Source organism: Nelumbo nucifera, chromosome 8, assembly GCF_055504915.1.
Source record: "Nelumbo nucifera cultivar China Antique chromosome 8, China Antique-T2T, whole genome shotgun sequence".
Taxonomy (NCBI): domain Eukaryota; kingdom Viridiplantae; phylum Streptophyta; class Magnoliopsida; order Proteales; family Nelumbonaceae; genus Nelumbo; species Nelumbo nucifera.
In genome coordinates this window covers 19,672,498-19,699,006 of record NC_142656.1, presented here as the reverse complement: position 1 = coordinate 19,699,006, position 26,509 = coordinate 19,672,498, and the positions used below count along the sequence as shown (strand labels likewise).

Sequence of the window (26,509 nt, the reverse complement as noted above, 5' to 3'; positions counted from 1 at the left end):
TCAGTTCACCAATTGTTGTACTGAAGGGGGATTTGGACTGTTGAAGTGCCCAATGACAAACAGGAAAGAGCTAAGCAAGTGGAATTCAAGTTGGCAAGTGGTAACTCCCACTTGTAAAGGGAGGAGAATCAAGTAGCCGATTATGTCGCCAGCAGATGTCCAAACACTAACAGGGTCAGAGTTGGACGGATTAGATTCTCCTTGATTTGATTTGATCGGAAACAAAGAAGTATGCAAGGAAACTGAGATGGGATCGGATTTGCAACTGATTTTGATGTCATCATCATAGTGAAATTAAATTAAGATGTCATTGATCTTGTATGAACCTTAAGCCTTGACACAAACTACATGTATAATTAATGAAAGAGGTTAATTCTTTAGTGAATCCAAGTGGTGAGCTTCTCTACAAAGCCTCCTATTTTTTATGCCACATGTATGCTGATGTGGCAAATAAAAACCATCTGCCAAGTAGAGGATCCTTTGGATGTCTTTAATTGTTTATTTATGACAAAATATTTATGCTGAGACATTTGATCTATATTTTTAGCTTTTTTACAATGGGGAGTTTTGTTTTCTTTATTATACACCAAAACAAATTAGAAGGGGTAGAGAATAAAGTTTTTACTGTAAAAGAGATAGATATAATAGCTAAAATATTTCAAAATGAAAATCTTTCTCTCCATTTTACCAAAAAAAAAAAGGAAGAAAAACTGCCTTAGGAAATTCACTAAGGCTATGTTTGGTTTAAAGGAAAAAGTAGGGAAGGGAACCCCTTCCTTCCCTTCCTTTCCCTACCTTTTCCATCAAACCAAATACAACCTAAATGACCCAACTAGCTAGAAAAGCCTGTTTTGATTACCTACAAGGAAGTTGGGTGGCATATAATTAACTTTCCCATTACATGAGGGTGGATGGAATTAGGGCTCTTGGGAAATGGATGTTTGGGTAACTAATACTATTATTTAATGCCCTAGAGTTAGACCTCTTCAAGGTTTCAAATTGAAAAAGAAAAAGGTTCCTATTAGGAATTGTTCCTTAGTCAAACCCCCCTACTTTATATATAAATACTTAAATTACACACACGCATATATATATATATATATATATATATATATATATATATATTATTTTGAATATTTATGATCCGGTAAAAGCTTCTTTTGGTGCCACAAGACCCATAAACTGGTTTATGCTCGTCCTTTTCAGAGATTTGAGAATCCCATCCATATTTTTAGTTTGGGGGTATTTTGGTTTCTTTGGTGAAATTCCAATTTCAGACTCAAGGGCCTTTGTTCCAAAACAAAAATCAAGTATTTTGCTTGTATTTATTCCGGGCATAACCTTTGTCTTTCCCAAAATTTAGTGATTTTTATATTTATTTTACCTAAAATTTTGATTTAAAATTAAAATTAGTAACAGTAATAATAAATCACAAAAAAGATGAAAAATATGTCAACGCCCAAATTAAAATTAATGAAATGGCCATGCAAAACATTTTGGATCTAAAAACATGTTCAGATCAATGATATCAGCTAAGGCAGAAATTAGTTTGAAATATTATAGCAACTCTGTGTTTTATAAGACACAGTGATTGCTAAAAGTATTTATTAGCCATAGTAGTCTTGTTTTTTCCATCATCCAAACAAATTCAATAAAAGTGCAAATAGATCATCTTAAATTTTTTCAGCTTTTACCTTTTGGTTAAGGAATCTTTCAGCTGTGAAGGGATGACATAGGGAAAGCAAGTGAAACTGATAGAAGAGACTGACATATCATCATGACTTTGGGGGAAGTTTCTGAAATTTGCCCTTAAAAGATCACCTCATCAATTGATGCCTTTCTAAGTTGTTTACAAATCTGCTGAGACATTTCAGTTATGGCCCACTACTAGTTGAAAGAAAGGAGCATGGATCAAGTTGAATGTCACTTTTGCAACACACAAAAATGGGTCCTAATTGATGAGAGAGAGAGGGAGAGGGAGAGGGAGAGAGAGAGAGAGAGGGAAGGGTAGGTGACATGTTGAAGTAAAAGATAGACATAATGGGTCTGAGTGCGACTTAAAGAAGTGGAGGGACTAAGTTGTCCTGTTTTGAGTAGTTGATCTTTTTCATATATTATGTGTAGGAGAGATGGAAGCCTGTGCCACTTTTAGCTTTTCAAAACATGTTTTATTAGATAGACATTGAGATCTCCCAGGAGATTTGGTCGAATTTGATTAAACAAGCAAGGATTCATACTTATTCAAATGGGGTTCTTGTATTGGACAAGCAAATGAGAATAAAAGAGCAACAGAACCCTAGTAACCAATTATTCCTTCTTTACATGAAACCCTCTTTTCAACTGTCTTCAAGTGGGAGTTGGGAATAGATGGGGGGGATGAGAGAGTGTGTCTGAGTGGACCTAATTAGGTTTTGTGATAAACATATTTACTGCAAAAGTTAACTAAACACTTGCCTCAAAGGGCTTTACTTTAGGGTTCCGACCATGTTACATATATACTAATAATTCATAAAGTTTACATGGAATAAGACAGAGCACTAAGGGAGCAGGAGGGCCCCTCCACATCAGCTTCTCCATCTACCTGTCGGCCATGTCCTTGTCATCTAACCCTTCCCCATGTATGGCAGACTGTCTCTCATGGACACGTAGGTTATTGGTATTGGTTTTTATGCTACTGTTTATTCTGCCAAGTCTCCACATTGATGTCTAAACTAAACACATGAATATTTTGCCTTCTGTGTGCACCTACTTCCTACACATATATAAGGTTCTTTTCTTGCTCCCAAAAGTTCCCCCGTGTGAAGATATGGGTCCATTGGTACCTAAGAAACTTCTTCCTCTTTCACCTATGGGCACATCTAAATTTTGATAAACAGGTAAACCCTAAGTAATAGCCAAGCAAGTACCGACAAAACTGCCCAGATGTGCAACTTTAGGGTACTTTTTGTATTTTCACTAGGGATCTGCATGCCTTAATGAGGTGCCTAACATAACATGATTTCTACTTTTGATGAAATTATATTTTTGTGTTTGGATGTGGTAAAACTTACTAAGATATTACAAAAATTCAATATTGAATTTACTTTGGGCAAGATCTCACAATCTTTTTTTTTTTTTTTTTAATTTGGAATTTTGTCACTTATGATCCATCTGAAATTTTGGTTCTCCTTCATATCAAAATTATTAAAAAAATATTTGAACCTTTGCCACGTTATCAGAATCAAGCTCTGTTTATGGGCAAGGGTAATATTAAAATATTGATATACATACATTCAAGAGTACATATTATTTATGGGAAACACTAATAGAAGGTAGGATGCAAGGCTGACATGGACTGTAGTAGGGTGGAATAGAATAGAGAGGTCCCCTATTTGGTGGATACCCCACTTTAGATTGGCTACATCATTCCTATTTGATCCAACTAATGAATCATTTACCTGCAGAGAAGGATTGCTAGTGAGCTTCTTCCCTGCCTTGAATTGGCCAAGCAGTCTCCCAGCTCCTCTCCACATCCTTTAATACATGGAGAGGGAGAGAGAGAGTAGAACACTTCACAGCTTATCCAATGCCATGTGGGGGGATACATGAATGGCTGATATGGACTATGATACTGTACATGTGGCCAATCCAATGGAACTCCTCCTAGATTACTGGTCTGGATAGGCCACAGGATCCTTCCATGTGGCACAAATACACCTTTCCATGTAGGAAAGCCTCTTAGGTGGCCTGGTCAGAATCTTATAAGCCTTGGGGTTGGCTACATGAATCCTGTTTTGCCATTCCTTTCTGTCAAGTGTTGTGTTTTGCGGTATGAAATTGCATCCCGTGTTTGTGTTTGCAGGATCAACAACCAAATCTATGGTGGTCTCCAGATTTACAGTAATAGTGAACAAGATTCACAGCCTCATAAAGCATCGGTACCACAAGACATGTTTCTGTACGGGAATTTTTATGGTACCCAGTATCATGAATTAAGTTGGACTGAGCTGTAAATTTTGCAATTCATGTTTTAGTGGAAGTGAGAACCACATTGATCCAGAAATTCAGCAATTCAGAAAACCACTGCTTTCAGTGTTGGGATGCAACATCACTTCCAGCTTTGTACAGAATCTCACAGTTCTATGGTAGTTCACCGGTGTAGGACCTAAAATCACTGTTTTATTCTCTCTCTCTCTGAGGCTTGAGAACTTTTGTATGTTTGCAGAATTCTTTGTCAGAAAAAGAAATAACAAATATATTTGAACTCAAAATTGGTATTGCTTCTGTTGCTACTTGTTACAGAGATAGAACTACGTTGCAAAATATTGACCTTAAATAATACTTGAGGTCACCAAGCCTTTTAGCGGTCAATCTGCTGTTCTTGCTTTCTTTCTGTGAATCATTATTTGGAGCAAAAACCAGCATGATTTAATTGATGATCTCAACTATCTATTCTTACCCTCTTTATCTGAACCCTATGTTCGCATACGTCCACAACACTTTTGAAAAAGTTCATACAAAATGCTAGAGACCCATTCATCTGATCAGTGTTGGTTTTCATTGCAAGTATCTTCCAGGTGGGACCCATCTATTGATCTACAGATTCCAGGGCATGAACAAGAAGAGATGAATGAGTGGATGGCATGACTCAAAAAATTACTTCATGAGTTAAAGAAATTACTTAATTTATTCCAATTTAATCTCCTCTTTTTGTCCTTTCAACGAGGAGATAAGATAGATAGACGCCACACAATTACAAAGAAATAAAGGAATTAGAAGCTAGAATGGGCAAAGCACCTCTGATGAGTCTTGAGATGTGAATCACGGAGGTGGTGTTTGTTGTTGGCTATTTATGTTAAGAAAACTATAGAACGACACTTCACTTCATTTACCATGTCTTTTCAAAGCGAAGGCTCGCCTAACTTTCACAATAGCAAATTCAACCTTATCTCATTATCAACTTGTTGACACTGTATATAGGATGCTGCTCTATGAGCAAAGAATAGAATTCCTAGGAGCTATTGATTTTAGGGAGAAATTAATATCTAAATTCATAGAAGGGGATAAGTTCAGAATCAAAATGGGTTTGGACACTAGCACAGAAATTTGAAATATGCTTACATAATGAAGAAGGCTTTACAATTAAGGAGTTGTTTGATGGTTGAGTGTTTTCCTTAAATAGAATTGAAAGAAAATGCATGTCTAACGAATCAAATCATTTCAAACACCAATCAGCAGTTTCTACTTTATTTTTCATTGATTTTTAATATTTTGAGATACCGGTTTCATGTATGTATTCATACAGATTGTGTAAATGGGAGCTGAGATTGAAGTGAGCCACTGATCGATCATAGCTCAAATAGGGCCTGTTAAGCAAAAGAAGCTAAATTTAGTGTTGAGTTTGGTTTGAAATTGAAGGGAAAGGTAGAGAAACCGGCCAATACAATTGTTGTATAGGTTTCCCTACCTTTTCCTTGACACCAAACACAACCTAAGAGCCTGCCCCTGCTAGCAATTAATAGGGGCCTCCAGGCTCGTCTCATTGACACTTTTCTAGGCTAAAGTACGTTCTTGGAACACCCCAATAATCCAAGCAGCCAAACACCCTAAAAGGAAAACTTTATTTTGGAGATCTCAATAACAAGAAATCTTGGGAACAACAAATAGTAATACTGTGGAATATACACAGCTACCACTTTAGAGAGCTTTGTGAGAAGCCAGACAGAGAGGGGGGGACTTGGTCCATTTCTTTTGATGGAGATATACTTGTATAAGTTAGATAAGATAATAGGATAAGCTAGAAAAGAGGAAGGGGTCTGGTTCACCTTTCTTTGTCCTTTCTGCATATAAGTTTCCAAATTCTAAACCAGACCCTCTCTAGGTTTTACCATTATAAGACCTTGTTGTAACTGTACAACTGAACATCATTTCCATACATAGCAGATATCATTAAATTCCTTGTCACTAGTATTTGTTTTTATCTTCCTCCTATCAAACCACCCAATTTTATAACCACCGAGGGGAAGAAGAGTCTCACATCATCTCCTCATCCCATGGAGCCACACAAAGCAGAGCCATGCCTCTCTGAGAGCTCAAGCATCATTTCAGTATCAGAGGCTCAACTAAGTATAGATGGCTCAGATAATAAGAAGCAGAAAGAGGAGAGGCAGCACCACTCAGAAGGAGAAGATAACCTGCGAGAGGAGACTAGCCTTGATCTCTTGTTGGATCTTAGCCTCTCTCATAAGGATTCGAGTCATGGGTCCAAGTCTGAACTCAATCTTATCGATTGTTTGAACGTGGGTGCACCGGAGACTTTGCCGGGAATTCCTCAGCGCACCGACGCCGAGCCCCGAGTCTTCTCCTGCAACTACTGCCAGAGGAAATTCTATAGCTCTCAAGCACTCGGTGGCCACCAGAACGCTCACAAGCGAGAGCGAACTCTTGCCAAACGAGGACACCGGATGGGAGTGGCTGCAGCGGCCTTCGGCCATTCCCAGACACCCTTCCACCGCTTCTCGAGCTTGGCCTCTCTGCCTCTCCATGGTTCTCTCAATAGGTCGCTTGGAATTCAGGTGCACTCTATGATCCATAAGTCATCTCTCCAACCATCCTCCGGCTCAGCTCATCTCAACAGCCATCATGGGTGGTCGAGGCCGCCCATCAATCAGCAACCGGCAATTGGGAAGCTAGCAATGGAGGACTATTATCATGTGGGACTGCCTGCCGGGTCGTCCCCAAAAGGTGGCGCCGCTCGTTTTGATACCAGCCGGAGCTTAAATTCTCCCTCCGATGGGGCAATTGGTGGTTGTTGGTGGCCGGGTAGTGGTCGTTGCAAGAGTAATCAAGAAGAGTTGCAGAAGCTTGACTTGTCCCTCAAGCTCTAAGCAGTTTTTTCCTCTTTTTTTTCTTAATTGTTTCTTATTGTTGATACTTCTGTGTTTGATTTTGCTATTTTGAGTAAGAATATCGTGTACATTTTAATAATGAAAGACTAGCATTTCGTTTTTCCCCATTTTTGAATTTTGGAGAAGTCTTCCAATTATAGATAGATAGGTAGATAGTTTTTCTGTGTATTTCCTTTTTTCTCTTTTTTGGCTGTCTGTGTATCTGTGTGAGTGTCAGATAGATATTGTTTAGAACATAGAACTTAATTGAAATAACTTTGCTACAGTGATGTAGCTAAGTGAGAATGAGATATTTCTGTCCATGTGAAACTGGGTTAGTCTCAGTTTCTCTGTATTTGGAGAATTTGGAACCAAATTTAATGGAGATTTAAGAATTGTCTCTACATTAAGGGAAACTTATTAGCTTCATAAATCACAATAAAATCACATTGACGTCTCATTCATGCCCAGTTCTTGTAGAAAGTTTTCTTTTTAAGAGTCAGCTGCATGCGTTAGACAGGACTCTATTCTCAAAACTTTCTGTTTTTATGACTTCCATTAATGCATAATTTACCCTTTTAATTATCTAAATAATATCACATTAATTCTCAACAGAACAGGTAAAGAGAAGAGGAAAGTCCATCTGTTACAGTATTACAAAGGTGATACTAGTCCAGTCTCGTCTGTTTGCAGTGCAGCTTCATTTACACCGGTGCAAAACTTGCAAAAGTATGTGAGTGCTTTTGTTTTAGCTTTTGCCTGATTTTATTTGTTTGCATTCTAGAAGTGAAACCCAAACCAAAAGTACACCAGAATTTGTGGTTTTGTCGTTTGCTAGTGCAAATACAAATGCATTGCAAACAAATAGAGCCTTAGGACTGGTCCTGGGTATCTTTAGATCCCGAGGCACCAATTTGTACTGTTTAGATGCCTATGATCAGCATCATCAATTCATCATCATCATCAACATCGGCCTATCCTAAAATCCTATATCACCACTTGGTCTTAAACGTAAGAGTTGACATGATGTCCCTACCCCACGCATAGAATAAAAGGTAGCCATCTGGACTGTCCGATCAAGGACCCAGTTTTTGGATCACTCTGACTGGACATCCATGGGCATCGCTTCAGTTGGATGGCTAGGATTGCCCAGTCAATGGGCAAATTTGGCCCACTAAATTGCCAAATAAGTAAATCAGGCTTCTATTATACAGACTGGATGGATGTGGACCATTGAGTAGGTACAAGACATGGAAAGCGGGGTACATGATGACCTATCACATCATTTTGTCACGTCTACATGGAAAAATATCTAGATCATTTAGATTTTTGAAACTAGGAGATATCTTAGATGGGAACCACCAAATGGAGGGTCCCCATCCACTTGATCCACTTGGTTTTGCACATTGCAACCACCCATCATGCTGATTATTATACCATATAAGTTCACTTTTTTATCTTTTTTTTTTTCCAAATCAGCCAGTTGATGATTTTAGAAACCCTGAATTTTTCTTTTTTTTTTTATCTCTATCCCTCTCTGAGAAGGAAGCTTTAAGTTTGAGACAAAGACATCTCACATTAAGAAAGGGAAACCTTTGATTTCTCTCTTCATTAATAATTATTGAACAAGGAAGTTGAGATTGAGAGGAAGATGACAAAGAAAACAAGGAGATGTCACTTTTGCTAGGTTTAGGAGAAAAAAAAAAAAAAAAAAAAAAGAAAGAAACGGAGGTGTTGGGTTTGTCTTCTCCTTCCTTAATTAATAAAATATAATAAAATAGTTGGTTGTCTTCATGTGTTATTTTGTTATAAAAGCAATCGTTTTCTCTAACTATTTCTTTCAAACAAGAGGCAAGGCTGCTTGTGAATTTTTTTTTTTTTTTTTAATCTCAGCAAGTAATGAAATTGGAGATTACATTTGTCTTCTTTAATAAAGTGTGCGGTGTGTCACTTTTATTCAAAGTCACTAAATCTAATAAGATGGATTCGGTTGAATCTTCCAAACTATTCAACTATTAAAGTATTAAGTTATTACCATCTCCCCCTTCTCATAAATTTAAATTATAGACAACCTCCCTGTATTTACGCTAGTGATACTTATCTCCCTGAATTTGGTTCCGTTAGCAATTTGTCAATTAATTTTAAGAAATATTCATTTTAAATACTTTTAAAAGCCCAAAGTATACTTGTGTTATTTTATGAGACCATTTTGTTCATTTAACTTAGTTTTTCTAAAATCCTAACTCAAGTAGGTTAATTTCTTTCAAATTCTTTTGAATAAAAGTTCATCTTGAGAATGATTGGATCTTTAGAATGGTTGGTTACCTTCATCATTTTGATATTTGTTGCTAACAGCCCATAGAATTGGAGATGTCAACAGACTAAAAATCCAATACCCGGTTCAATAGTTAATCTGTTTGGTAATAGGATCCAGATCGGTCAGGAATCTGGTTCCTGGGTCGGCCCATTCTGACAAAAAGATAAAAAAAATTAAAAAAAAAAAAAGTGGCCAAACCATTGAACAGTTCGATCACCCGGGTCAACGGTTTTTGATGAAATAACAGTTCTGGGGTATCCAGTTTTGCTGTCCAACCGTTCCAGTTTTGAAAACCATGATAGGATCAATGTGGATCTTACCGCATCTGATCCGATAAATATCTGAATCTAATTATATGTAATATAACAATGTATATACATAGACATTATACAAAATATTCTACATTTATATATATTTTTATATATTTATATGTTAAAAATAATTATTTTTACTTTATTTTAATAACAATAGAGTGGAGTCTTCGGATTAAATCTAAATCAAATCTGAAATCTGAAATATAGGACTCGAATCAAATTCGGATTTGAAATTTCAATAGGTGTTTGTTAAGAAACAAAGTTCAAGGGGCCAAGTGTTAGCACCCCAAGTATAGGGTGGCTATCTGAAATTTATTCATTTAAAACATTAGTTAACAATTATAGAAGACACTTTGATGGTATATCTTCCTGTAGACTTTGTAGGGTAGCTTAGAGGATCTTGTTGAAGTCACAATGGATTGGATACCTCAAGTGCATGTGAAGAAAGACAAGTGACTTGGGTCAAGCCCATAGTCTCCATACATGGCCCATGATTTGATCATCATGATTGTCCTAGATGTTAGGTCAACCCTTGGATTGTCTATCTTTGAGAATCTTGAACCTATGGGTGAGAGCCACGTGGCAAATTTGGCTGTCTTCCATAAAGCTGAAACTGTGATCAGGAAGCCCAAATGGACAGGACTCAATAATTGACACAGAAATCCACTTCTAGGAGTATCAGACAACATACTTAATTACTGGGGTAGATATTGTACAAAATAAACTGATAAATGAATTGAATATGAGTTGGGAGTTGGGATTAGGACCTTTCTGTATTTTATGAAATTAAAAAAGCCAAGCCGACAAGTATTATAATACCCGGAAGGAAAAGTTATTGGAGAAAGAGAATACGGAGAAGTTAGATAGAGTATGGACTTCAATTCATCAACAATGACAATCTTTTTCCCCAAATTCACCTACATGCCTTCTCCACCAGAAACAAATTGACTTTCAAGATTTATTTAGTTATTTATTGTAAGTTTCGCATTTACGCCATTATTTTTCAATAACTTTGTATTTATTTTTCTATATCTGTTCATATATTTAGGAAAATTGTCTAAAATTCATCATAACTTTTCATCATTTCTCTTAAACTTGTCATAACTTTTCAAAATGTATAAAACTTACCATATCACTAACTTAATGTTAAACAGATTAATGGGTATTAATATATTACCATTTTAACCTTTATAGAAAAATATAAAATATATACAAAATAAGTTAGTGGGTGTTAATATATTACCTTCTTAACATTTAGAGTCTTAGACATGAAAAAAAAGGAAAAAGTTCAAAAAATATTTTCATATATAAAATACATAAAAAAAATAGAAACTACAAAAAATATAAAAAATTATAGAAATTGAAAAATAAAATAAAAAAATAAAAATTGTAGAAAAAAACACCAAAAATTATAGAAAAACACAGAAATTACAAACAAATAACAAAAAAATACAGGAAAATTTTAGATTGTAGAAAATAAAAAATGTAAAAAAAAAAAAACAGAAATTATAACAAAACACTAAAAATGCAAAAAAAAAAAATAAGAAAATTGAAAACTGAAAAAAGACCATATTTTTCCTCTAACTCGCCATTCAAAGGTAATTTGGTCATGAAAATTGTTAGTTATGCTGACATGATCACCTCTGTTAAGAAGCATTAATGGTGCACTAACGGAATGTGAGTTTTTGAAAATAACAACTTAATGACATAGTGAGTTTTAGGCATTCTGAAAAGTTATGGTGAGTTTAAGGAAAAAGTTGAAAATTCATGATGAGTTTTAAACAATTTCCCTTGTATTTATTATTCATGGGTAGATGCCCTAATCCAGGGTGGGATGTGGCTGTAAGGTCAGGGTGAGGCGCACCTTTGTGAGGAGCATATCCCATTTCTCAAATAATCTGAGACGAGAGGAGCTAGAGTTGGGGAAACCCGATTGCAAAACTATGGTAATAGGCTTCTCTTGTAACAACCAATCACAAGCCAACAATCTACACTTAGGGCTGAGAAAAAATTTCAAAAAAATATATCAGTGGTTGTGAGTCTTCTGATATAACTGATGGACAGTCTATGTATTTTACGGAAAGAAAAACAAAAATGAGAAAAAAAAAAAAAGCTTACTATAAAAAATTTAAGACTAATAATGGAGAAAATAACATCAGTTATTTCATTTATGCTACTATATGTAGACCTGGCAGAAAATTGACCCAACCCACGAACCCAATCCAACCCGACCCAAAAAAACAGGGTTAGGGTCTCATATTTAGCTACCTGAATGTGAAAATGACTCAATCCGAAATAAACTGGGTTGGGCTGGGTTGGGTCATGGGTCAACCTGCTGACCTGATTGTCAAGTCTAATTGGGATTATTTATACATTGTTAAAAATTTTCACTCTTTAATTTTTTCTATTTAGTCTTTATTATTTACTCTTTAAATTGTTAAATATTTAAATTTTTTATTTCATATTTGAAATTTTAAAATTAATTCTTTTAATTTTGACATTTTTTATGTAAATTTTCTTTATTTTTTTAAATAACCTGAATTGACCCATAGGTCAACTCTAACCCAAAATACGTTGACCCAACCCACCCAACCCAATTGCCAGGTCTAACTGTAAGGGTTACGAAACTACGAATCTACTTACTTTTATTGAAAGAATTTTCACAGCATTGGGCCCGGACCTTGAGTTGGGTCCCTTTGAATTTAATAAATGTTAATATGTTAAACTCAGGCCTGCCCAACGTGCAAAACATTAAAACATCAGAACAAAAGTGCAGCAGCCTTGGATTTTCCGAGGTGGGATCTATATAGCCTATAAGTTATATTTCATGAAAAATCTAGAGAGCCCAAATTGATTGTCACTGAGTTATTTGAAGTAGGGATGTCAACAGTATTGATAATTCGATTTTAAATTTGAGATTTGGCATAACCGAATCGAATCCGAATAATTTGAATATCATAACCAGTCGAATTCAGGTATGATCTGATTTGATTCAATATATATTCGAATTTGACTGGCTATTTAATTCTTATATATAATATATAGAGTATTTAACTATTTTATAATCTATATGTATAATAATTAAAATATATATATTTATTAATTACCTAAAAAATTAATTGGCTGAATTCGAATCAAATCAAATCAAACATTCAAATATTAATTTAATCAAATTCGAATTGAACTTTGATTTTCAATATCCATGAAATATCGAATTCTTTAATCAGAATTAAATTTGGATATTGTCTGATTTGATTCGAATTCGATCCATTTACACCCCTAATTTGAAGGACTGTCTTTTTCAACCTCTTTGAATAGATTAAAAACTTAATCCTCCCAAATGAATCCTAAGATAAAAATCTGTTATCTTTGTTTGATTGTTTGTTTGTTATTAGGAATTTAAAACTTTGCTCCCCTGAATAAATAGATCAGTCTAAACCCCAAACAAAAGTTTCTGATAGGCCACTTAATTCTAAGTAAAGGATAGCCCCGGTTGAGCTTAATTTCTCAGTAGGACCAAGTCCTGATGACTTTCAACCTCTTCAAAGGACATCACAGGATAAACTTCTATGGAAAACTTGGACACCTGTAATAGCTTGTAAATCACAACATCATTTTTCCTTCTTGTCACATGTTAAAATAATTACTATTTGAACATTATATTATTTTAGATTTGTATTAATCGAATGGCGTGGCATCCACGTAAGAAATGCATGTGGATGCACTCTTTCATTTAATTACGTTAATACCACAAAAATTCAAATATGCAAGAGGGAACAAAACATAAAAGAATAGACAAAAAAAACTGGTAATAGTACTAGAATTGAGAAAAAAATTAAGCTTGTTTCAAGAAAAAACATAAATTGAACTATTCCAACTACTGAAACTCTATATATATAAAATACTAGAAATTATACCTATTTAGGGGTTAGGGGTTGTTTGATAATGGCTGAAATGGCTGAACCGAAGACCGACCCAACATTCCATTCAGCCATTAATGAGCTAAGTACCTCCTCAATGGCAGGAAATTGAGTGGAAAGAACAATGCAATAAGCGATTTAGTTCAGCCACTTCAGCCGTTAGAAAAGCATGAGCTTTTTATATTAAAAGCGCATATATGATCTACGAATACCTTCTTCAACATTTAAATAGAGTGTGAATGGGTTTTGATGTAATCACCTGATCTAGCTTCGTTTCCTTCCTATCTGTCATTGCTTTTTTCAGTGTTTAAAAAATAAGCACCCTACTGGGGTTGATGGAAGAAAAAAAGAAGACTTTCTAATAAACAAGTTGTCCATTTTTCAAATTTCTGTATCGAAGTCCTCCTGTTCAAACCATGAGAAAGGGATGGCGTGGTCAACCTAAACCATTCATGAGGAGACCCGATCCAGTAGATACACCCTTATGAGCACCTCTTACTGTTATACAGCTAAATTAACCAACATGCATCTAGCCCAGTAGGTTCAAGGACTCACCTAACATCTTATTAAGCTTTTAAGTTCAATAGTTACTTAATCAGATGGTCTAGTTTGATCATCGCTGTTAGGTTAATAAAGTTAAACATAAATTCAAAATCAAAGATCCGATCCGATCTCACAAACACAGGCATGCCATTCTTCCAATCCATTTGCAACTTTAACAAGCCACAAGGTACGAGTGGGTCTATGCTTGTTCACACTTCAGACCCAATAGCATAACAAAGCCAAACTATCCATATTTGAAAATCTTTCATATGATAATATGAGTTATGGGAGGGTATTATATTCGCCGAACCAATGATCTTCCAGCCAAGAAACTGTGGGTTTCACCATGATACTAATATGGTGAGAAAGTCTATTAAATCTTAAAAAAAAAAAGAAAAAACAGTTAATTATGAAAATTTTGACAAATTTCATTCAAAATGAAGATCTATGGGCAAGGAATTGTATAAGTTAACTCTGACTGTGCAATTCTCCATCAAATGGTAGAAGACAAGAAAATGTATAATTAAGACCAGCAAGTACAAGTAGCAAGTCCAGATCTCCTGCCCACGAGAACCCTGTTCATGTTTATCACAGCCACACATGGAGAACATCGCATCCTCTGCATAATATTATGCAGGGGGAAATGTTCCCAATTCACGGGGTAGTGTGTTGTGAGTAGACGTGAACAGGGTTCTCATGAGGAGGAGATCCGAACTCACAAGTAGCAGTGCAGGATTAAATGTTTCAACTGTCATGTGCCATAAAGATGCTAATCTCCAAGATGCCTTATTAAGAATCATCATCTGCAGACAAATGGGCCAGACCCATCATTCCCAACAAATTACACATTATAGACATTAACGGCCCCAACAATTCCTGATTTAGGGACTCCAAATTTTAAACCAATTAAAAAGTTTGGATGTTTACCAAAAAAAAATTAAAGAACTTAGATGTGAACAATTTAATTAACGGAAAAGTAAAACAAGTCCAATGCAATAATACAGATTTTTGAATTCCACCATAGATCTATAAATATTCAAAATGTTAAATACCCACACTCTATACATTAACACCCACCGGTGAATAAGAATCAATTCTGAACTACCACCTACCCTAATTGTATTTGGAGCCTAAAAATTTTAATGGTGGGCTGAACCGTCATTCTCCCTTAATTAATGGAGCTGGAAAGTGGAAACTTGTTGCATAGATGTAGAGAATATATGCAGTACGTCCGGAATGCTTGACCAAAAGAAATGACAAATTAATTTATTTCAGCAAACAATGAACAATTGGGTGTATGAAGTGAAAACACGTTTTAAAGCAAAATAAAGTGAAAAATTTGGAGCAACTGAATCAAGTGAAAACACATTCTGCCATGGTACTGAAAAGGTATATATATATACATGGTACCTATAAGGCTATAACTCAATGTCGTTGACAGAACCTTGGGCGCCCTAACGTGTGCTATGCTCATTGGCACTTGTATACTTTGTCCATTTGGGGTCCAATGAGTATAACACACGTTAGGGAGCTCATGAGCTGCTCAATGAGAGCGTGGTCATCAGATCAGATGACCCAGGATGAAACTTCACTTGTTTATGTTTCACAGCTGAAAGCGACCAACAAACAGGTGACTTTTTATCCATTCTCTAGCTTGCTTTATATACAATAAACACCTACTTGTGACAGATCTTGATCGAAGATCGAATAGTACATTTTATGTTTTTCAAGGTGTAGGAACATTCGACAGTTCAGCAAATCATCAATAATTCTGACCACCGAATTTCCTGCTGTATGGCCATTTCTGTTGCATGAATTTGCCACGTCAGCTTGTTGCAGAATATAAGCAAAATAGACAAAACAAAACATATCTATTAATTAGTGTCTACCTATTTTGTTTGTAATCATAATCATATAAAGTTTATAGGATAAACATAAATGTTTTAATTATGCATCTTTTATTTATATAATATCACAAAGAAACTTATATTTGTATCATTTTAATTATTTTTTTATTGAAATTAGGTATTTGTAAATAACGATTATAATAATGCTAGCTTCATGCAGGAGCACCAATTAAACAAATTAGATCGATTCTGAGGGGTAAAATTATAAAATAAATATTTCTGAAAGGTCACAACATTCAAACCACTGTACAACTTCACTATATGCAGAGATTTGGAAAGTAGAATAAACAAGTTTTTCAAGGTTTGTTTATTACAAATGCTTCAAAAACATTTCCGCCAAAGATAAAATATAAATCTTGTATTATTACAAAAATTGGCCAAATTTTGAAATTTAAGGTAAACGGACTGGACTGGACTGGACGGTCAAATCGGAAAAACTGTGAATCGGTCCGTTTTACCCTAAAACCGTTGATTTGATCAGCAAACTACTGATCCAAGAAGTTGAACCGTCGAACTATTTAATCCTAGAATGGTTTTTGACCATTTTTTATGTTTGTTTGTTTTTTTTTTTATCAGACTGGGTCATCCAATTTGGATTGGACAAGCGGACCGTCCGACCCAGGAACTGGACCCAGAATGATTCCGTGTCCGATCCGATTTTAAAAACCTTGTTATAGATTATTATTTGCATGACTTTACTGATGCCGCCTCTTCAGAAATTACAGAAATAAGTAACTCGAATATCATACCATACATGTATTTACCAATTTAAAATGCAACATCCCGTGTATCTCCTCTATTGTAGGGACCCTAGTGCCTCATTATCTTCCATAGAAAGTTCTCTAATTGTAGGAGACATAACAAGTTGTGAAGAGTAAAACAATTCTGAGACGACAAAACTTTGTATTGCAATCACAATTCTCTTGATTTTGTGGAGAAAGTCCACAACGTCCCACACTACATCCCTGCCATGTATGTATTGAGAACATTTACCAATGATAAAATTATCGGATCTGATATTATCATTAGGAGAGATATTCCTGATACACGGTGAAAAATATACTGTGGGACGTTGTGAGGTGTGGGGCGCAGATGGAATCCATTTGCACTGCGAGTTCTTTCTCTTTACACAAAATGACAAAACCTCCTCACTTGGATACAGTAGTTGAACCTCAGCCACCTTCCTACGTAACTTCTGTAATTGTGTAAAAATATTGCCAAACCTTGTCTTGTTTGTCTTGTTCCATTGAAAAAGCACTTTTGGGTTCGCTTTATTTTGTAACAAATCCGTACCCTTGCTGAATAAGCACCTCTACCTTCATTATAATCTTCATGTCTAGTCCACATCGCTTCAAATTTGAATCTCTTTCTCCTACCCTTTTTGTCTAGTCCTCATTGTTTATATGTAATAACAATGGGAAATGGTCCAACGTTGTCGCAGTAAGAAGTTCCACTATTGTTTATAATATAATATCAAATTACTTTTTGAAACGTACTCACACAATCAAATTTCCAACACGAAAAGCTACCTCAGGCAAGTTCTCCAAAGTGGATTAGCTAGCGTTTGGAAAATCTAAATTTTTAAAAAAATCGAAAAAGATCTGAAAGTATTCACTAGAGAATTTACTTTCCTATTTTTACAAGCATCTAAATATGGTAGGGTGGAGTTGTTCGGTGATCTGAATGAATGTTGTGATATCTAAAAAAGTTGTATTTTATAAATTTACCTCTCAAGTTATTACTTAAATAAAAGTGAATAAAGATTATTAAAATAAAATGATATTGTAAAATTTGTACAAAAATAATAAAAAATAAAAATGTATAAAAAGAAAATAATAATGGTAATAAAAAATTAAATATATAAAAAGATCATTTAATAATAACAATAATCATAAATAATATAAAATATAACAAAGAGATTTGTAAATAGTAAAATAATGTAAAAAAGTATAAATATAATAGTAAAAATTATAATAAATATAACAAATAATATAAAATATAGGGGTAGTTTTGAATAATATAAAATAAATAATATCAACATACGGGATAGTTTTGGATTTTTCAAAAATTTAAAAGGGCACCATTGGCATACAGTTTTCGTGTGCTACCTCCAAATCCACTCGAAGGTAGCTTAGCACTTGAAACATTCAACGCATTTTTCGGTGTTCGATGGCTCTGTTAAGAGGTACAACGAATGACCATTGAACACCACTATTTTCAAAACCGGACCGGACCGGAAAAATTGGGAACTGGTCGCTTGACCGGTTCCGTTTTTCTCCAAAACCGTTTTTCACTCAAAACCGTTGGTTTTGGTCAACAAACCACTGAGCTGGCCGGTTAATCATTCGAACCGTCTGAATGATTTTGATCATTTTCCAAATTTTTAATTTTTTTATTTTTCTTTGTCAGAACAGGCTGATCATTCGGATCAAACGGTCAGACTATTCGAACTGGTAACCAGACCCCTGACCGGTTCGGTCACCGGTTTGTTTTTAAAAACCATGTCGAACACTAATAAACCAATTTAGCATTACCAAACACCACCATAGTCAACTAATTTAATTAATGCAAAAACCCTCTCAAATGGGGCATTATTTTTATGTTTGTTAAAAATTTTCCAGTCTCGTTATAACATGGACTAATGGGCTCTAATGTGTTGCTAATCAATATTTAGTTTCGGCCCCCAGGATCTACCCTTAGGCTATGTTTGCTTTGAAAGAAAAGATAGGAAAACCTATACATGCACACATGCGGGTGTATGTTTGTATGTATAATCTCTCACCAAGTAAGATAAGAGAAAGGCCTCGGGCTAGAATGTAAACATGCGGGTGTATGTTTGTATGTATTATACATGCACACATGTATATACATGAGCCAATTTTAAGTCAAAATTCTAGGATTTCAATGTAGCATAAGCATAGTACTCTTAGAGTATCAAAACTCTATTACCACCCATCATTTGTATACCAACACTGAATCTAGTTAGCCCTAATTGGCAATTTCGAGGGATAAAAATGGATCGAATCATATTCAAATCAGAGTATATTCAAATTTGATCTGATATTATGAACAATAAATCCGATTGAATCTTACGGTCATTAATTTGAATTCGAATCCAATGAGGAAGTCAGATATTCAGATCTAATCTGATCCGATTTAATTTAAAAATAATTAATAAATTATTAAAATATAATAATTTAAATAAAGAAAAATAAAAATACAAGTATATATATATTGGACCGGTTCCTCTCCAATCAAATAGGAGGTGGTCCAAATTTGATCCAATCTAATTGGATCCTATTATCTGATCTGATCCAAATATCCCAGATAGAAATATCAAAATCCAAAAAAATAGGATTGGACTTCACATCAGATCCGATCATGCTCCGATCCATTTGCACTCCTAAATTCCGATGGACTCTCCACATAACACGCCCCCACCGCTCCCTCGGTCCATGAGGAGATGTTCCCAAATCCCAATGCATGGAGGCAATGTATGGGGGGGGGGGAGTCCATCCGATTTCCTAATTGGCTAGTCCATAAGAGTCCAAGAAGTGTGAAAACAAAATTGGGCCAACCCAAACTGAGTTGGGGTTGGGGAGTTTCAACAACTCAAGTTAGGTTAGAACCTAACCTGACCTCAGACTTATAGCACCTTATCTCACTGAGCGAACTTTTGGGCGCCCTAACGTGTGTTATGCTCATTGGCACTTGTGTACTTTTGTCTAGTTTGGAACCAATGAGTGTATGAAACGGTAGGGAGCTCAAGAGTTGCTTAATGAGAACGCGCTCATCAGATGACTACAATTTGAGGAGGATGAAACTTGACTGACGTGTAAGTGATTGAGAAAGGAAAAGTTAGAATCCATTGTCCTCCATTCCTCAAGTGGCTTAGACATCTTGGAGAGAAATCGACCAATAAAAACGGGACATTTTATGCGATGATTCTCTTGTTTCACATCCACAAGACACCTACTTGGGACAGATCTTGGGTGGAGTATAATTTATGTTCAAAGTGCTACTACATTAACCATTTATTTGACAGTTCAACAAAACAATAATTCAAACGACTATGTAATATTTGCCACGTCAGCTGTCGGCATGCATGTTGAAGAACAGACAAAAACAAAACATATTTGTTAATTAATGCCTATTTTGCCTCACATAGTGATGTAATGCCTAGAAATTTGTGCTGAAATTGTTGAAGAAAACACCCTCTTAAGGATTCAGAGGACATTTGGAGCAATGTCTTTTTGATAAGACAGATCGAAAATGAACCAGTGTAACATTTCCATGAGTTCTACAAGGGTGCAGAAGACAAAAAAAAATCACCATGAGTCTTCTTAGGGCAAGATTAAAACCGAGAATTATGTCTTCAGATATTTTGCTGTGAGTCCTGTGACCCCATCAAGGTAGTCAATTCATTTAATTCAAGGTGGGGTCATAAGAAGTAGATGACTTGTCAAAAGTTTTAGCATTGTGTAACAAAAGTGGTTTGTCATGGATAACAAGTAGATGACTTGTCAAATTCACTATACATTCAATTTCTTTTATGCACTTTAGCATTTGCCTTATTTTAGTGGTATTACAATGATTCTGGCAAATAATTGTAGAAATGGATGTTATTTGCACAAAGTGGTGATCAACCCCCAAACGGCAGTGTTTTATATTTCACCAAGGATGGTAATTTCTACCTTATCCAATGTGGTGCAATTTCTACCCCTATCCATCCTGACAAGGCAGGTTTTTTTCTCGAATGATGGGTTTTGGGGTATGTCAAGACCCAATTTTTGCTCATTCTCTTCACCCTATCTTTTTATGCCTTTTTTTTAGACTCCAAACCTTGAAAACATAATTAAATCTACTAGGGACTTATTGGAACAAAAAATTCTTCTTTTTGGTGCAATCCACATGTCAATTTAGGAGACTAAAACTTAGTTGCACATCGAATTTCGTAACCAAACCCCAAAGATCCATCATTCATCACACTAACTTCTTTTCCAAGTGTCCTGATCTACCCAATGTTCAAATCTTGACTCCACATAGAATCCAACACATTCATTGCCTTAAGAATGCTAAGATACAATCAACCCCCAAATCCTACCTCAAATCTATGCTGATCAACCTTAAAAATTTCAAGATTCTATTTCAATGGTCTTGAACAAATAGAACTAGACAACTAAGATCAATCAATTCTTTCTCAAATCGGAACCATCCACTTGACTCTTCACATTAATTCATGGCCATATGCCAAATTTTAATGCAAAATTCCCTTACATAGCCATCTAATCAACAAAGATTCTAATTTGATGTTTACGATTCAACCACACAAAAATTCATATCCCATTTCCAAAATCCTCAAAATAAACCACCCATAAGAATCATCCTTAATTCTTCCATTTCCTCCCAAAACAAGCAAGATTATGTTTAAGCCTCCTTATTGATTGATAAACCATAAGCTAGAACCTAGGTCTGAACCAAATCTTTCTATTCACACCTCTAATCAAATATTCATTAGTTCCATCAAACTTGAGATGCTAAAAAATGCTTACCTACCAAATTCCATCCTAAAATCCCCTTGTTTGATCCTCCATCAAGTTAAGATTCTTTTTCAACAAATCTCGTTGATTAGAGCACACCGGTTGTAGATCTCTATCATCTAAGCTTCATTCGGTCAATCAGACCACGCCACCTTGTTAAGAGACCCAAAAATACCTTGTACAACAAATCTCACAACCTAATTCATTCGTTTGACCACTAAACTATTAAAATCTCATTTCAACGTGCTAGATCAAATTGCCACTTCATTTGTCCCAACCTAAGACCTCAAGAGAAACTCGCATTTGTAGCAACCGCCATGTCTACAACTTACGGTGACCACCAATCAAAATCGAACACGGGTGGAACTCATATAAACATTAAAAAAAAAAAAAACACTTTAGCATGTTTTTGATTTCCACTACTCCAACACTCCCAAATCACCTCATTGGTTCTCATTCTTTCCCCTGCCTTCTCTAAGCTACAAACCTCACCCCCAGTCTCACTCTGTGTTTTCGTTCTTTTCCCCCTTCTCTGAGCTACAAACCTTACCCCTATTCCCATTCTATATTCTCATTCTTTTCTCCCTTCTCTGAGCTACAAACCTCACCCCTATTCTCCACTCTACCATTTACATAATGCAGACAATGGTGTATGTTGCAATAGTCATTACAGATCGCATGCATGGACCCACCCCATTTGTCTTCTTTATCTCCTTCTTTAATACTATCCTATTGCAATGACACCTACCAGAGCAATTTCCTATCTCCACTCCACAAATTTTGGTTTGAATCCCTTCAAACAACTACTATACAATGATGAATTTACTTCTTTGCATCTTTCGAATCGACACATCTGTGCCATACACGGTGTTATCCAATGAAGGGATTTGATAGGGACAACCATCTATTGCAAACCAGTTGCATTTATGAGACAGATTCTAAGGGTTGTATGAACAAAATTATGGTGATCTTGTTTTCATTGTCAGCATTGGTGTGATCGACAAAGTGGAGAATAAGGTGGGGTTTGTATCTCAGAGAAGGGAAAAGAAGGGGAAGAGAAGACGAATGGAGTGGGGTTGATTCGGGACAAAGGAGAAAAGTGTTTTGACATTTAGCACCCATTAACTTACCATTAAAAGTGAAAAAGATAAGTACCAACATGTTCGCTTTTGATTGGCAGTGGTCGTGAGTTGTGGAGATGGTGGTTACTACACATGCGAGTTCCCTCAAGAGGGTGGGGGGATGACGTCAGCCCCTTACTTGACCTGTTAAAACACCTGGACCAATAAATTTGAGCCTAACAGGCTTAAAAAAAGACCAAAACCCAAAGATATCCCCACTTGAAGCCAAGAAAGAACAAAATAGCATTTATGAATCAAATTTATATTTTATCCCACTAATAGCCCCAAATACGAGACTGCAATGATAGGTACACCCCGAAACCTCATTGGACATACAAAACCCATAGAATCCATCCTAAATTGAGGAAAAATCTTGCACCAAATAGGAAAATTCGATTATAAACCTTTTTCTTTGAAAAATCTTTGCCTTTTTTCATGATAATACTCCCTTAAATTCCAAGCTTTGTGATTAGTCAAATTTCAAATATGTTCCCCTTATTTTCTCTGTAAATACAAACCCAACTCAAACTCTAAGTGAGGATCTAGAAAGGGAAGACGCAAAAGAGAGGCCTGTGAAGCATTCCCAACCTCTATAGATCTCTCATTTGTGAAAAACCTCCAAGTATTTCATCCTTAAACTTCAAATCCACCCATTGTGTTTCAGTTCTGAGATTCCTACAAAATCTCGAATCCCTTGATAGTTTTATACCCATCTTTAGCTCATTCAAGCACTCTTTTTATCCAGTTTAGCTACTAGAATCTTATCACAAGGCTATATACGAGAGGTAAGCCTCTCACTCCATCTTTCAACCCAAATTTATAATTTTTGGGTTATTGGTTGTTGGAAGTTCTAGGATCTTTGATAACTTGCGATCTTAACTTCTCCTAGACTGAGAAAAAGTGGTAGAGAAGGCAAGGGTCTTAGGAAAATTAGTACCTAAGGCCCGATAATATCACCTCGAAATCAATTTCATGACGAATTGAGAATATTTTTCTCCAGATTTCAAAAATTCTAGCAATCATTTTTGTTGCTTTTTTTTTGCCTAAATAACTCCCGAATTGGGTTGCTACAATAGATTAGAAGAGGGGTGTCTAACACCTTACTTCTCCTAATCCTTTAGAACCTGAAATCCCTTGGTTAAGTGCCTTTCTTGGTGGAAAATGGAGTCATTGTATAGAAAATCAATCAAATTTTCAAAGCTGAAATGAGAGTCCATTTCCTCTAAAAGAATGGGTGACGGCTCCTTTTGTTTGATCCTATCATGAGCTTCCCAATGCTCATAGGGCAAAAACGGGCTTTGGGATTCTACAACCCATATAGGTACGGGTAAGGTACGGTATTAGGCTCCCTGACCCACATATCGTTGGAAAGAATATAAACTTTATGTATTAAGTATTGAAATTAATAATAATTTGAATTTTATGTCAAGGATAATTGAAAGTATGTGTGTTTTTTACATGTTTTAATCAAATAATTGGAAATTTTGTTATTTGTTTGTGTTATTTTACATATTTAGTGTTTATATATAATAAGAAATAATAGGAAATTAGATACAGGTTTTAAACCCAACTTGCCCTACCCTTGAATGTGGGCAGGATTTTGCATTTTTATGTGCAATGAGTGTTTCAATTGTCAAAATCCAACCCACTATGAATTTTGGGCAGGTAAAGGTTGGGAGGTTTAAAGAGGTGGATGAGGTCTAGAATTTACAAAATCCTCCCCAAACCCACCCCATTGTCATCCCTATATATCACTAGCCAATATAACGAATGACAATATAGTAAAAATTCAAAACTTTAACCTACATAATAAATGCTTATGTTCGTAAAACAAATGTTTTAACCAATAGGGTCATTTACTTAGACAATCCCTATAACTCCAACAATTTATTAACACTTGCCCTTTAGTTTACATTTACTAAGGTGGTGTTTGGCATCGATGCCATTTTCTAAGAAATTGGCGCCACATAGGTGCCATATAAAAAAAAAAAACGGTGCTTCACAAAATAGTCTGAAGAAACGCCAAATTCAATGTTTTCTTAAAAACAACTCATTAATCTAGACCACACACAATCATGCTGTGCCGTGTCGACCCGTGGACCTAAAACCCCAGGCCCAGCAATGGCCCAAACCATCATGCCAGGCCTAGCACAGCCCGCATGCCATCATACCAGGCCAGGCCGGTCCAAATTCGGGTGGAGGCCGACCTGATTTACACCTCTATATAAAAGGAGCAAAGTAGTGAAATCTAAAAGTTTGAAGGACATTGTCACAAAAGAAAAGTTTAGGGCCTTAAGTATTGCCACCCCTAAGTAAAGGGTGGCTATCTGTAATATGCCTATTAAAAACATTAATTAAAGGAGGACACATGATGGTTGTCTTCGTGGAGAATCTGTATGGTAGCGTAGAGGATCTTGTTGAAGTCACGACGGATTGGATATTTCATGTGCATGTGAAGAAAGATAAGTGACTTGGGTCAAGCCCATAGGCTCTATATGGCCCATAATTTAATCATCAAGATTTTCAGATGGGTCAACCCTTGGATTATTAATCATTGAGAATATTGAACCTACGGATGAGAGCCATGTGGCAAACTTGGCTGTCTTGCATAAAGGTGAAGCTGTGGATCAGTAAGCCCAGATAGGACATGACACAATAATTGACACAGAAATCCACCTCTAAACAGTACCAGACAACATACTTAATTACTGGGGTATATATTCTATAAAAAATTGATAAATGAATTCAATATGAGTTGAGATTAAGACCCTTCTCTATTATATGAAATTAGAAAATCAAAACGACAAGTATTTTAATTGCTTGGAGAAAAAGAACATGGAGGAGTTGGATAGAGTATAGCCTTCAAGTCATCAACAATCACTATACTCTCGATCTCAAGCATCAGTCCTTTTTTTATTTTATTTAACTTATCTATATTATTTATTTTCTTGCTTCTTTGAAAACAAAATCCTTCTCCCCAAACTCAACTACATGCCTTACCCACCAGAAACGAAACAAATTTACTCCGAAGATTTATTTAGTTATTTATAAGAATTTTTGCATTTACACCATTATTTTTCAATCTTCCCATATTTTCAAATGACCTGATACGGGAGCAGCTAGAGTAGGGGGAACTGGATTGCAAACTTATTGTAATAGGCTTCTTTTATAACAATTAATCAACCACAAACCAACAATCTACTTTGAGTTTAGGTATTATTAGGGATGAAGAAAAAAAAAATCAATGGTTCAGAAATTTTATGAAAAGAAAAATAAAATTGCTGTCATAGCTTTATCCTTTAAGGGAGAAAGTATCATCAGTTATTTCATCTAAATCAAAATTACGACTACTTATTATTAAGGGTGCAAATCCAGCACACCAAATTTGATTGGAAGAATTTCCACATTGGGCCCTTAATTAATAAATGTTAAACTCAGGGGCCAGCCCAAGTTGCATACCTACTTGCTAAAGATAATAATAATAATAAAAAAAAAAAAAACTGAAGTGGTGTTTTTTTTAACAAAATATAAGATTTAAAAAAAAAAAACATTTTCTCCTTTTGTTTGTTCGTTTTTTTTTATTATTATGATTTAAAACCTTGCTTTTCTCTCCTAAATAAATAGATCAATCTAAACCCCAAAAAAAAATTCTGATTGGACCACTTTGTGCCAAGGAACTAGGATAACTGTGGGTGAGCTTTCTCAGTGGGACTAAGTCCTGATGGAACTTAACCATTACTTTCAATCTCTTCCAAGGACATCACAGTATAAAGTATAAACTTCCATAGAAAACTTGGACCTGTAATAAATTTTGTAAATTACAATATCTTTTTTCCTTCTTCTCACATGTTAAAATAATGACTATTTTAACATTATATTATTTTAGACTTGTGTTAATTGAATGGCGTGGCATCCACGTAAGAAATACATGTGGGTGCACTCTTTCTTTTAATTAATACCACAAAAATTCAATGGGCACGA

The 26,509-nt window shown here is 35.4% G+C and overlaps 1 protein-coding gene across 1 annotated transcript; it reads left to right on the top strand.

Moving 5' to 3' along the window:
* The first annotated feature begins 5,817 nt into the window (after positions 1-5,817).
* On the top strand, positions 5,818-6,992 carry LOC104589067 (zinc finger protein 1-like). Its single transcript, XM_010247255.3, has one exon. The coding sequence runs from the start codon at positions 6,033-6,035 to the stop codon at positions 6,864-6,866; it is 834 nt and encodes a 277-aa protein (XP_010245557.1). The 5' UTR covers positions 5,818-6,032; the 3' UTR covers positions 6,867-6,992.
* Positions 6,993-26,509: the final 19,517 nt, after the last annotated feature.

Excerpts from the sequence above, each read along its gene's own strand:
- LOC104589067 (XM_010247255.3), top strand. The coding sequence starts at position 6,033 with ATGGAGCCACACAAAGCAGAGCCATGCCTCTCTGAGAGCTCAAGCATC.